Raw genomic sequence first — 14,544 nt, 5'->3', positions numbered from 1 at the left:
ACAACATTTTGTAGATATTTTCTTTATATAATGTGCATATTGATGTCTTGGTGGCATTAACCCATATTGCTGTCCATTCCCGAGGAAGAACCCGCCTACCCAATAGAGACCCCCATTTCCGCATATATGGGAAAAATCCCCCCAGGCCCGTCCCGAGGCTCAGAAAGCACTGTATACATTTCCGAAATCAGACCCTTGGTGTCCATGCCCCTTCTAACAGTGAATTTAATGTACTAGGATAATAAAACTTGTATAAGGCCCTGTGCGCACACTGCGTTTTTACCCGCATTTTTTTTTTTTGCGTTTTTGCTGCAGTAATTTCTAAAGAAAATGGCTGTAATCTTTCTGCAGACATTCCCCAGCAAAACCTATGGAAAAAAAGAAAATTAGCTGTGCGCACACTGCGTTTTTTTTCTCAAGAACATTCTTTCTGCAGAATTTCTTGAGAAAAAGAATGAGCATGTCACTTCTTTTCTGCAGGTACCTGTGTGTTTTTTTTGCCATAGATAATGGTAAAAAAACCCCGCAAAAACCAACCTGCTGTAAAAACGCATGCGTTTTTCGGTGCGGTTTTTTGACCACAAGTGCACTAATCTTTCAGACTCTAGCAATTTCTTGAGAAAAATCCTTTTTATAATGTGAAGAGTCTTAAACTTCGGTACATAAATATGGTATCGCCATAATCTGAATAAAGGTAACCTTTATTGTGTAGACTGTAAATCATGTAAAATTTAAAATGTTTTTTTGAGGGTTTTTTTTTCCCTTCCCTCTTTCCTATTTATACAAGAATTAATAGTTGTCTAGTATTAAATTATATGTACTCCAAAATGGAGCTGCTGATTAATATGCTGCAGAGTATTTTCTGCACCAAATCTGCAGGAGAAAATAAAAGCAACGTGCACAAAACTTGAGGATTATCGTTGAGTTTGCTGGCATAAGGATTTGCATGCAGTTTTGTACCAAAACTGCAGGAAAAAAGGTGATAAATATGCACTGTGTGCACACAGCCTTAAAGGGAACCAATCACCAGGATTTTCGTATATTACCTAAATCCAGTGCTATACTGGCACTATCAGGCGGATTCTCTACATACCTGTAGTGGTCACCTCGGATGTTTAGGTTTTGAAATTCAAAAAAGTAAAGTTTATAAAATCATCAGCTTCTTGAGTGACAGCAGCTGAGGAGCAGATAATATCTGCGGTGTATTCAGAGTTATCCCCCTCCCCCTGTTAGAATTAGCATACGTATTATACAAACTATTCACTTTTTCCCTTGAAGGACCTGTGTGAGGGCATACCCATGTGACCAGGAGGGGCAGGGCCTCAGCCAACAAAGCAGATACCAGGAAGCAATATTTTTCTGTTGGCTGATGCCCCACCCCTTCTGGTCACATGGGTATGACCTCACCACAGGTCCTTCAAGGGAAAAAGTAAATAGATTGTATAATACTTATGCTAATTCTAACAGAGGGAGGAGATAACTCTGAATAACCCCCCAGATATTATCTGCTCCTCAGCTGCTGTCACTCAAGAAGCTCGTGATTTTATAAACTTTTTTGGATTTCAAAACCTAAACATCCGAGCTGCTCACTACAGGTATGTAGAGACTCTGCCTGATAGTGCCAGTACAGCACCGGCTTTAGGATATATGCGAAAATCCTGGTGATTGGTTCCCTTTAAGGGGTGATAGGGACCCATTAACATTTACATTTAGTTTTAGAAAGCATTTCAGCACATATATGCCATCAACAAGATCTCCTGCTCCAAATGCAAATTACTTTACCAGTGTTAGCTGGATGTCTCTATGGTAGGCAAAGGTCTGGAGATCTTGGCTTAAAGGGAACAACCAGCAGGACTTTGCTATATGAAGTAAAAGCAGTGCCATACAGGCACTCAGATGCTGAATCCAGGCATACCTGTTATAGAAACATGGGATGCTTGATTGCTGAAATATCCTTAAATCAAAGTTAAAGAAATGCACTGCACTTTGACTCGTGCATCTTGGGGTGGGCCTCTGTGGGTCAGGTCCTCGGTGTATATTCCTCCTCCTGCGTCTCGTATTGCGTGTCCCTTTTTCTTTTTTGAAATATCGTGCCATGCCGACATTGCTGTTGTTTGCAGTGCGTGCGCACTGCTACAGTAATTGTCTTCATTAAATTGGTGCTGGAGTCCATGCATCCACGTACTGTGATCTTCGGCGCCATTATATTGAACACACTGGAGAAAACTACGAGCGTCAGGGGGGAATGCCTCTGCCCCCCCCCCCCATCCCTCCCTCCTTCCCCACCAATCTGCGCACATGCCCCAGTGTCTTCAGTAACATGGTGCCAGAGATTGCGGTATGCACATGCACGAACTCCAGCGCCATATTAATGAAGACACAATTACAGTGGCAATGCACACACGCTGCCAACAGCAGCAATCGCGGCGTGACACGATATTTGAATAAAGAAAAGGGGTCTCGCAATACAAGACGCAGGAGGAGGAATATACACAGACGACTCTAGCCACAAAGGCTCGCCCCCAATGCACACATCAATCAAGCATCAGATCTTTCAATAAAAGGTATGTTTGGATTCAGCATCTTAGTGCCAGTATGGCTCTGCTTTTACCTCATATTGCAAAGTCCTGGGGGTTGGTTCCCTTTAACACTCACCATCTGGACTTAAAGGGGTATTCCCATCTCCAAGATCCTATCCTAATATGTAATGGTTGTACTAATAACATTAGCAATTACTTCCAATTAGCAATGTAGTATAGTTCTCCTGATAGTTAGGTCCAGAAATATTTGGACAGTGACACAATTTTCGCGAGTTGGGCTCTGCATGCCACCACATTGGATTTGAAATGAAACCTCTACAACAGAATTCAAATGCAGATTGTAACGTTTAATTTGAAGGTTTGAACAAAAATATCTGATAGAAATTGTAGGAATTGTACACATTTCTTTACAAACACTCCACATTTTAGGAGGTCAAAAGTAATTGGACAAATAAACCAAACCCAAACAAAATATTTTTTATTTTCAATATTTTGTTGCGAATCCTTTGGAGGCAATCACTGCCTTAAGTCTGGAACCCATGGACATCACCAAACGCTGAGTTTCCTCCTTCTTAATGCTTTGCCAGGCCTTTACAGCCGCAGCCTTCAGGTCTTGCTTGTTTGTGGGTCTTTCCGTCTTAAGTCTGGATTTGAGCAAGTGAAATGCATGCTCAATTGGGTTAAGATCTGGTGATTGACTTGGCCATTGCAGAATGTTCCACTTTTTTGCACTCATGAACTCCTGGGTAGCTTTGGCTGTATGCTTGAGGTCATTGTCCATCTGTACTATGAAGCGCCGTCCGATCAACTTTGCGGTATTTGGCTGAATCTGGGCTGAAAGTATATCCCGGTACACTTCAGAATTCATCCGGCTACTCTTGTCTGCTGTTATGTCATCAATAAACACAAGTGACCCAGTGCCATTGAAAGCCATGCATGCCCATGCCATCACGTTGCCTCCACCATGTTTTACAGAGGATGTGGTGTGCCTTGGATCATGTGCCGTTCCCTTTCTTCTCCAAACTTTTTTCTTCCCATCATTCTGGTACAGGTTGATCTTTGTCTCATCTGTCCATAGAATACTTTTCCAGAACTGAGCTGGCTTCATGAGGTGTTTTTCAGCAAATTTAACTCTGGCCTGTCTATTTTTGGAATTGATGAATGGTTTGCATCTAGATGTGAACCCTTTGTATTTACTTTCATGGAGTCTTCTCTTTACAGTTGACTTAGAGACAGATACACCTACTTCACTGAGAGTGTTCTGGACTTCAGTTGATGTTGTGAAGGGGTTCTTCTTCACCAAAGAAAGTATGCGGCGATCATCCACCACTGTTGTCATCCGTGGACGCCCAGGCCTTTTTGACTTCCCAAGCTCACCAGTCAATTCCTTTTTTCTCAGAATGTACCCGACTGTTGATTTTGCTACTCCAAGCATGTCTGCTATCTCTCTGATGGATTTTTTTCTTTTTTTTCAGCCTCAGGATGTTCTGCTTCACCTCAATTGAGAGTTCCTTAGACCGCATGTTGTCTGGTCACAGCAACAGCTTCCAATCGAAAAACCACACACCTGTAATCAACCCCAGACCTTTTAACTACTTTATTGATTACAGGTTAACGAGGGAGACACCTTCAGAGTTAATTGCAGCCCTTAGAGTCCCTTGTCCAATTACTTTTGGTCCCTTGAAAAAGAGGAGGCTATGCATTACAGAGCTATGATTCCTAAACCCTTTCTCCGATTTGGATGTGAAAACTCTCATATTGCAGCTGGGAGTGTGCACTTTCAGCCCATATTATATATATAATTGTATTTCTGAACATTTTTTTGTAAACAGCTAAAATAACAAAACTTGTGTCACTGTCCAAATATTTCTGGCCCTGACTGTATAGCAATGTCTCTTACCTCATGTGCTGGGCATTGCAGTTTAGGAATCCATGTTTACGACCACTCGTATGACAGTTGCTAGTGGTTGTAACCATAGATGTCTAAGCTACTGTACTGCCCGGCACATGAGGTAAGTGACATAGCTAATCAGAACTATACCACATTTCTAATTGGAGGTATTGGCTAATATATTATTATTACACCTACTACATATTGGGATAGGATCTTGGAGAACCCTCTTAATAACATTTCCAGCTTATTGTTATCCACTGTCCACCGGCAACAACCCCTACTAGGACAACCCCTTCTGATTCCACTAGTTTCCCCATGTAAATTATAGAGCCTATACTCGCCTCCATGGCAGACGCCGTTCCATTTGTGCTGCGGTTTGTGTTCCCGGGGCTCACGTGATGTGACGTCACACATGTCCCGTGTCCAATCAGAGTGCGGATCCCTGCTTTCAGACCAAATGAGTTACTCAACAGGAAGTGAGCACTGCGGCTACACTCACTTCCTTTTTATTATTTTACCTGGGGGAAATGTGGAATCAGAAGGGGTTGTCCACCAGCCGATTCATTGAAGTGAACCTGTCAAGTGGAATATGCACATAGAACCACGAGCAGTTCTGGGTGTATATTGCTAATCGTTGCGTAACCGTCCCTGTATACGCTAGCATAGATAAAGAGATCTTTAGAAAAAGTATTTCTAAAGATATTTTACCGTATGCTAATGAGCGCGGGGACTAGTCCCAAGGGCGTTCTATATCCCCCGACTAGCCGCCCTCTGCTAGCAAGCTAAGAGGGCGGCTAGTTGGGGAATATAACACGCTTGGGACTAGTCCCCACGCTCATTAGCATAAGATAAAATCTTTAGAAATACTTTTTCGAAAGATCTCTTTATCTATGACAGTATATACAGGGACGGTTAGGCAGGGATTAGCAATATACACCCAGAACTGCTTGTGGTCCTATGTGCATATTGCACCTGACAGGTTCCCTTTAATGAATCGGCTAAATTGAGTTTTCTGATAGAGAACTATAACCTATGGCTATGCGGAAAAAAGTGTGGCGTGACAGTGAGTGATTTTGCAGATTTAAATTTTAATACTGTATCATATTTATAGGGTCGGAGCAGCAGCTTTCCTGGAAGACGGCGACCCCGAGGAGGTAGTGGAGTCGGTAGCAGGGGTAGAGGCAGATCGAGATTAAAGTCTACAACCTCTTCCATTGAGACTTTGCCGGTGAGATTTGAAAAAAATGTCTTTATACATAATGAAGCTTGTGTAAAATAAGAATCTTATGGGATAGACAAGCCCCGGTATCCACTGCTGGGGTCAGAGGGTTGAGCATCTCTTCTACTGTTTTCATGGCAAAACTAACATTTTCAAGTATACCTGAAATTGTTACAACATAGATTACACTAAATCACGTCTAATTATGCATCCAAATCTGGTCTCCTGTGGCCAAATGGCGATCTTTCTGGGCTATATGCCCACACAGTAATTTCTGCCCACATTTGGGTACTGCCACGTTCAGGAGAAACTCGAAAGGGTCCGTGCTTACGATCAGGATTGACAGCGTTTTGGATACTGTGTTTTTGCTGCTGTCAAAATGCTGCATTGTACAGTACAAGCACAGTGGATGAGATTTCTAGAAGTCTCATGCCCGCTCTGCGTGGTTGTTTTTGTTTTTTTTTTTCCTCTTCTCCTTCTTTCAACCCCCCCCCCCCCCCTTTGCTGCAGAGCTGTTCTCCACAGAGAGAATAAAGAGAGAAACTGCAGCGGCCGGACCCCAGAGCATGTCCACTGCCTCATGTTACCCCTTGTGAAAATGAATAATTTGGGGTTTAGTTAATAGGGATGATCAAATACTTCGGCTTTGCGAATGTTTTACGAATATTTCGCCGCTATTCGACTATTCGATGCGCAATGTAAATCTATGGGAAGCCCGACTAGTTCCGAATAGTTGTTATTCGGGTTTCCCATAGACTTACATTGCACATCGAATATTCACGAATACTCGAATAGCGGTGAGGTATTCGGAAAGTATTCGCGAAGCCGAATAATCAATGTATTCGATCATCCCTATAATTTAACCATTTAGGCGGAGCAAGTGTAACGTGATAAAATAAATCACATCCCACACTTACCCATGATACTGAGGTCGCTCCCATGAGCGATTTTTTTTATTTTTATTTTATTTTTAGTTTTTTGTTTTTACTTATTTATTTTTTCCTCAGCCCTTATCGAGAAAACAAGCGCAGCTTGCTGCAGGTAGAATCCCATTCGTTTTCATTTTCACCCATAAAAGTCTGTGTGCGAGAGAAACCTCTCATTGCACTCGCATGACACCAGAGTGCAGTGCGCATCAGCTGACAATGGAGGAGATTAAGAGATGAATCCCTCCCTCTCCTCCGCAGATGTGATCTGATCGCAACACAGTGGATTGACACTCTGCTTAGTGCTTACACTCGCAGCAGAACGGGAGCCTAGTGTCATGCGATGCACTCACAGTAATGCCCATGTGTCCTTCGCCTTAGAGGAATATATGAAAGTTTTCGGTTGCGTCCACTTCCCTCCCCCAACCCCCTTTTTGCTTTAATTCCTGGAAATCACCTGAATAATTATCACACATTTTTAATGTAGACTTGAATATTTGGAGGGGTTCAGTTTTTAATAATGTTAAGTCTTTTGGCTTTTACAATGTATAGGCTCCTCAAAGTCTCTTAAAAAGTGAATCACTCCTTAAAAAAAAAAAAAAAAAAAAAAAAAAAAATTTTTTTGTAAATTTCCTTGAAAATATGAAGAACTGTTAGTAAATGTTTTTATTTCTAACATCCTTAAAACTCAAAGGAGATTTGAAAAATGATGGCGTCAAGTACGGGTGGTGAATGTTGGGTGCGACTTTGAGTTTGGAAATTCCTTTTTTTTTTTTTTTTTTTTTTTTTTTTTTCAAATTTCAACAAATAGATATTTTTTTCAGAAATGCAAAACATATCGCCCTAAACTAACAACTTGCAGAAAGTGGTAAAAAAAAAATCACAATCACCGGGATATGTAGAAAGTGTCAACAAATAGTCTCTTTTTATTGCTTTTTATTGTTTTGTGGCACTTTAATTTAATGTCACCTCTGTATTGTCAGATGCTAGATATTGAATGCTCGCCGGGTAAAGAGGAGGAGGAAGAGGAGGATGACACCATGCAAAACACAGTGGTGCTCTTCTCCAACACGGACAAGTTTGTGCTCATGCAGGTAAGGGGCTGCCGCCTCCGGGGTCATTTGTCCCTTTTTCAGCATCTTTCGATGTGAATGACTCTTTATTTCTTGTCTTTTAGGATATGTGTGTTGTTTGTGGCAGCTTTGGTCGTGGGTCGGAGGGGCATCTTCTGGCATGTTCCCAGTGCTCACAGTGCTATCACCCCTATTGTGTAAACAGCAAGGTATGTGGTCTTATTCCCTACCTGTAAAAAAAAAAACCATAATTCTTTATTTTTTTATTTCCCTCAACCTGCAGTTCACATAAAACTATATAATCGGTCCATGTTGTAATCACCAAACTTTTTTTTTTTTTTTTTTCTTTTTTTCCTTTTTTCCTTCTCCCCCCAACGTGCCTATATATCCAGATTACCAAGGTGATGTTACTAAAAGGCTGGCGATGTGTGGAGTGCATAGTCTGTGAAGTGTGTGGGAAGGCCACGGACCCGTCCCGCCTGCTGCTCTGTGACGACTGCGACATCAGTTACCACACATACTGCCTCGACCCTCCTCTACACACCGTACCCAAGGGCGGTTGGAAATGCAAATGGTGAGTAATGCCTTCAATATTAACAATATTAATCTCTTAAATAATGTAATACTAGTTGTTTTTTTATTTTGTCCATCGTCCTTTCCAATTTTGTTTTTGATTCTACACACTTCAGCAATGAAAGTTAAAAGTCCAGCCTGTGCTAATCTGTGTGTCTTTGCAGAGAAAATTGTAACACTCAGTCAATATATTGATACATTTCTAGTAAAACGGAGTGTTTTAAGGCTGCTTTCACACTACGTTTTTTTAACATGCGTCATGAACTTTTTTTTGCTGTAAAAGCGGATCCTGCTTTTACAGCAAAAAAACGCATGTGTTATTTTGCAGGATCCTGTCACTTTAAGTTTATGGGCGGGCATTGGAGTCATGTGATCGGGAGTCAGTGGAACTGAACGTGATAGACTGGGAGCCGGCATCTGACAGCTGCGGAGGCTCGTAACCAAGGTAAACATCGGGTAACTTGCTTGGATACCCGATATTTACCTCGGTTACGAGCATCGGCAGCTGCTAGGAGCCGGGCTCCCTGCACACATAACCAACGTAAACATCGAGTAACTAAGAGAAGCACTTTGCTTGGTTACCCGATATTCACCTTTGTTACGAGTGTCTGCAGCTCTCAGGCGGGGGAGAGAGGGACTGATCACACGAGGCTGGTTTCTGTGCATGCTCAGTAGAGCAAGCAGGATCCTGCCTATCAGCATGCCAGCGTTCACATGCGTTTGCGTGCAGTATAGTCAGGATCCAGCAATTTGCAGTATTTGGACGCAGCTCAAAAATGCTACAAGTAGCGTTTTTGAAAAATGTTAAACTGCAAGTCGCTGGATCCTCACACACTCACGCAAACGCAGGTGAACGCATGTTGACGCGAGTCCATTGCAAATGCATTGAAATGAAAATGCATTTGCACTGGATCCGTTTTTGTGTTAACAAAAACGTTCAGGACGCATGTTAGAAAAACGTAGTGTGAAAGCAGCCTAACAGCACAGCAAAGTTCTGACCTATCCAGAATGGTGACCGTTCCTCTTGAAAACGAATCTGGCGCCAGTTTTTGCTATGTAATCTGAGGGCAGCATGATGTAGTGGCTAAGACACCGATTCAAGCGATGTCACTTACTAGTATTCTTTGTGGTTGGAGTGCAGAGCCTTATATAACCCCGCTCACACCACTGATTGGCAGCTTTCTGTGTACAGTGTATATTGGCAAAAACAAAAACAACCTGTTAGTGGTGGGGAGGTGATACACAGAGCAGGAGGACTACATGGCATAACAAATAGTCCTGTAGTGATAATCCTCAGCCAGTTAAAACAATTATTTTATATTGAAACCGCTCAGTAAGTGACACCTTACTGGAATCGGGGTCTCGGCCCCTACATCATGCAGCTCTCGGATAACATTGCAGAAATCTACCAAGAAATAACCTTCTTTTAAAAAGTGTAATCCAGTAATACTCCATTGTGACACATACAAAAATGGCTCTGCTTGCTTACATCAAGTTTTTCCTCCTTGTTTTAGTGGCGTTTCTACAATATACCAGTAGGTTAGTTGCCTCCTATGAAATTTGTTGTCTTCTGATAAATAGCATTGTGAGTCCTATTCCTTGTATGCCACGTTCTAAAAACCAGACTTTCTTCTGGATGGGGTAGTTCAGGTTCCGTGCAGAGCAGTGGAGGAACGGACACTATCAAATGTTCACATAATTCTGACTGTGAGACCATGCTTTTTTTCACCTGTTTCCCCTACAGTGCAGCTCCCCCATCACTGTGATCTACCCAATACAAGGGTCCAATATGAGGCAGCCTAATAATCTCACACAGATAACCCATCTTAGAGTTTAACCCCTTCAAACCTTGTAAATTTAAGTGATAGGACGTGTCTCCTGTTGCTTTTATGTGGGCTCATAAGACCAGCCCGTATCTTTCTCTGATCAACCGTCATGTGCCTCTAACAGCCGCGGGTGGATCGGTTAAACCGGCTGTTAACCGGTTAAATCCGCTGTCAATCTCTGATAGCAGGTTGTAACGTGCGCCGACGGGATGCGCATCATTCCACGCACACATAGAGGGCCACGTGTTGTGTTCATGGGGCACTGATTTGTTGTCATCTAAGTCAGGGGTTATCTGGTCACCCCGGCCACTGTCATGACAAACTTCTAGTGAATGCCGGCTGCGCGCTGGCGTTCATTAGAAGTCATGATTTCTGCTGTACAGAGCAACGCTGATACCCTGCTGTGTACTGTACAGGCGATCGGACGGTCGCAGCATCAAGTGCCCTAAGGGGACTAGTAGAAATAAGTGAAACATGAAGAAAAAAAATGTTCAAATCCTGTTTGCAATATTAAAAATAAAAACATAAAAAAATACACATTTGATATTGCTGCATTCAAAAATGTTGAATCTACCGTGTTTCCCCAAAAATAAGACCTTCCCCGATAATAAGACCTAGCAGGAGTTTTCAGGGATGCTTAAATATAAGACATCCCCTGAAAATAAGACCTAGCCGTGGTCAATAATGAAGTGTCATGCAGCGGTAAAAAAAAGTTGAAGACACTGCAGGTGAGTGCATCAAGGTCCTGCGGATATAGATATATAATACACACTAAAGCAATATTGCTTGCTTCTCGGCGGCGATGCTGTGCACTGCAGTGACCTTCGAAGACCTGCCGGAGGATCACATGGCCGGAAGCATGTGATTTCGCCAGATGTTGTGAGCGTGTGCGCGTGATTGTACTGGTATGTGCGATATCGTGTGAGTGTATGCGATCGGATGTGCGAGTGTCGGCAGGAGGCAGAGGAGGACGGTGTGCAGCACAGCTGCTGGGAGCGTTCACCGGAAAGCACAGGGAGGTGTGTGTGTGTGTGTGTGTGTGTGTGTGTGTGTGTGTGTGTGTGTGTGTGCGCGTGTGCGTGTGCGTGTGCGTGTGTGTGTGTGTGTGTGTGTGTGTGTGTGTGTGTAGGCCAGACGCACGGAGCACAGCTGCTGGGGAGATCACAGGGAGAAATTATGTGGAATGTGATGTGTCTGAGTGTGATGTGATCTATGAGAGTGTCAGCCAGACGCAGGGGAGGCGTTCAGCACACCTGCTGGGAGATCACAGATGGATCTGGGAGCCATCCAGACGCCCAGGGCTGGTAAGTATGACGATCCTGGGAAGGGGGAGGGGGTCTGCTTTTTGTGGGGGGGTAAACTTACCCCCAAACATGTCTACTCGAGAATAAGACCTAGTGCTTTTTCTTTTTCGCTCCTAATTGGGAGACCCAGACAATTGGGTGTATAGCTACTGCCTCCGGAGGCCGCACAAAGTACTACACTTAAAAGTGTAAGGCCCCTCCCCTTCTGGCTATACACCCCCCCGTGGGAGCACGGGTCCCTCAGTTTTTGCTTTGTGCGAAGGAGGTCAGACACGCACGCATAGCTCCACTATTTAGTCAGCAGCAGCTGCTGACTATGTCGGATGGAAGAAAAGAGGGCCCATACGGGGCCCCCAGCATGCTCCCTTCTCACCCCACTTTCTGTCGGTGGTGCTTGTTAAGGTTGAGGTACCCATTGCGGGTACGGAGGCTGGAGCCCACATGCTGATTCCTTCCCCATCCCCATTAGGGCTCTGGGCGAAGTGGGATTTTACCGGTCTCCAGGCACTGAGACCGTGCTCCATCCGCAGCCCCTGGAGAAGCCGCTGGATATGGAGCTGAGTATCGTCAGGGACATGGCCCTGCTCCGTCAAGGTACTCTGTGTCCCCGTGCATACGCGCGCACACCGCAGCATTGCTGGGTGTGTTAGTGCGCCGGGGACAACAGCGCTGCTGCGCTTGTGCCATTTCCTCACTTCAGCTGAGTGGGTAGACTCAGGGAGAACGGTCGCACCGGCCGCTGGGACTGCGACGCGGCTGGGACTTGTGGTGCGCCGGGGACTTCCGCGCTGGCCGTGCATATATCACGGCCGCGCTTATTACTACAGTCCCCGGCTTTTGCGGCCTAGTTCGTTCGTTCCCGCCTCCGCACCTGCCAGTCAGGAGGAGGGCGGGACGCTGTACAGACCATCAGCGCTGAGGGCTGGAGTCTTTTTTACATACTCCAGCCCTCACACCAGGCACAGTGGGACGCAGTTTCCCGCACTTTGTTTGTGGCACGCCCACGGTCCGCCCCTCTTCACAGAACGCCGGCAGCCATTCCTGCCTGCACGCTGAGCTGCAGAGGGGAGACGGGGAGACCCAGACACGGGATTCTACGGCCTCATACCCGCTGTTCAGCGGGCGGTAAGCAGCCCTCAAGGGCTCACCCCCACTTGTGCCGTTTGTATACTGAGTATTTTGTGTTTGCAAATACTTTGTACTGTACGGTCGCTGGTGATTCTCGGCTATATACCCTCCTAGATTACAAGGAGGCAACAGCATGTCGTCCGCAAAACGCAAGGGTGCCAAGGCACAGACATTATATGCTGCCTGTACTGCATGTGGGGCTGCTCTACCGGCAGGTTCCACTGACCCCCATTGTGTGAAGTGCTCGGCCCCTGTGCAACTTGCACAGCCGGGGCCTCTGCTGGACGTGACCCAGAGTGTACCACCTGTGAATGCTGTCCAGGTGACAGGAACGGAGTTTGCAGCTTTTGCTGACAGATTGTCTATGACCATGTCAAAGATTCTTGAAACATTGCAGTCTAGACCAGTAACTCAGACCATGGACACTGTGGCATCATTGCTCCCTGGTCCCCCTCAGCTGGAACACTTCCAAGCTCCGGGGGTGTCACATGCACCCCAGGGTGACGATTCTGACAACAGTCCCAGACAACCTAAGCGGGCTCGTTATGAGGGGCCCTCAACTTCGTCTCACTGGTCAGGATCCCAGCGGGACGAATCTATGGGTGATGAGGCGGATGTAACTGATCAAGATTCTGATCCTGGGACCGCTCTCAATCTGGATACACCGGATGGTGACGCCATAGTGAATGATCTTATAGCGTCCATCAATAGGATGTTAGATATTTCCCCGCCAGCTCCTCCTGCGGAGGAGGCAGCTTCACAGCAGGAGAAATTCCATTTCAGATATCCCAAGCGTAAATTAAGCACTTTTCTGGACCACTCTGACTTTAGAGATGCAATCCAGAAACACCACGCTTATCCTGAGAAGCGGTTTTCTAAACGGCTTAAAGATACACGCTATCCTTTTCCCCCTGACGTGGTCAAGGGTTGGACCCAGTGTCCCAAGGTGACCCTCCAATCTCCAGGCTTGCAGCTAGATCTTTAGTTGCAGTAGAAGATGGAGCGGCACTTAAAGATGCCACTGACAGGCAGATGGAGCTCTGGCTGAAATCCATCTATGAAGCTATTGGAGCGTCGTTGGCGCCAGCTTTTGCAGCCGTATGGGCACTCCAAGCCATTTCAGCTGGGCTTATACAAGTCGACTCGGTCACACGTACATCTGCCCCGCAGGTGGCACTATTGACCTCTCAAATGTCTGCATTCGCGTCTTACGCGATTAATGCTGTCCTGGACTCTACGAGCCGTACGGCGGTGGCGTCAGCCAACTCCGTGGTTTTGCGCAGAGCCCTGTGGTTGAGAGAATGGAAGGCAGATTCTGCTTCCAAGAAGTGCTTGACCAGTTTGCCTTTTTCTCGTGACCGATTGTTTGGGGAGCGTTTGGATGAAATCATTAAACACTCCAAGAGTAAGGACTCATCCTTACCTCAACACAGACAAAACAAGCCCCAACAAAGGAGGGGTCAGTCTGGTTTTCGGTCCTTTCGAGGCTCAGGCAGGTCCCAATTCTCCTCGTCCAAAAGGACTCAAAAGGATCAGAGAGGCTCAGATTCTTGGCGGACTCAGTCACGCCCAAAAAAGACAGCAGGAAGAACCGTTACCAAGACGGCTTCCTCATGACTTTCAGCCTCCTCTCTCCGCATCCTCGGTCGGTGGCAGGCTCTCCCGCTTTGGCGACATTTGGCTGTCACAGGTCAAAGACCGTTGGGTGAGGGACATTCTGTCTCACGGGTACAGGATAGAGTTCAGCTCTCGTCCTCCAACTCGTTTCTTCAGAACTTCCCCACCGCCCGACCGAGCCGATGCTCTGCTGCAGGCGGTGGCCGCTCTAGAGGCGGAAGGAGTGGTGACTTCCGTTCCTCTTCAGGAACAAGGTCACGGTTTTTACTCCAATCTGTTTGTGGTGCCAAAGAAGGACGGGTCCTTTCGGCCCGTCCTGGATCTAAAGTTGCTCAACAAACACGTAAAAACCAGGAGGTTCCGGATGGAATCTCTACGCTCCGTCATAGCCTCAATGTCTCAAGGAGATTTCTTAGCATCAATAGACATCAAAGATGCTTATCT

The 14,544-nt window shown here is 45.5% G+C and overlaps 1 protein-coding gene across 1 annotated transcript in view; it reads left to right on the top strand.

Annotated features, from left to right (window-relative positions):
• Positions 1-14,544, top strand: part of KMT2D (lysine methyltransferase 2D) — a 385,659-nt gene that overhangs the window by 125,829 nt on the left and 245,286 nt on the right. Inside the window, exons 12-15 of the mRNA XM_075333879.1 lie at positions 5,546-5,662; positions 7,563-7,673; positions 7,757-7,861; positions 8,045-8,226. Of these exons, the coding sequence (XP_075189994.1) occupies positions 5,546-5,662; positions 7,563-7,673; positions 7,757-7,861; positions 8,045-8,226 (515 nt within the window). The remainder of the gene's footprint in view (positions 1-5,545; positions 5,663-7,562; positions 7,674-7,756; positions 7,862-8,044; positions 8,227-14,544) is intronic.

Source organism: Anomaloglossus baeobatrachus, chromosome 2 (genome assembly GCF_048569485.1).
Source record: "Anomaloglossus baeobatrachus isolate aAnoBae1 chromosome 2, aAnoBae1.hap1, whole genome shotgun sequence".
In the NCBI taxonomy this organism is placed as follows: domain Eukaryota; kingdom Metazoa; phylum Chordata; class Amphibia; order Anura; family Aromobatidae; genus Anomaloglossus; species Anomaloglossus baeobatrachus.
Note: the sequence above shows the minus strand (reverse complement) of the source record. Positions and strands in the feature narration are given on the sequence as shown.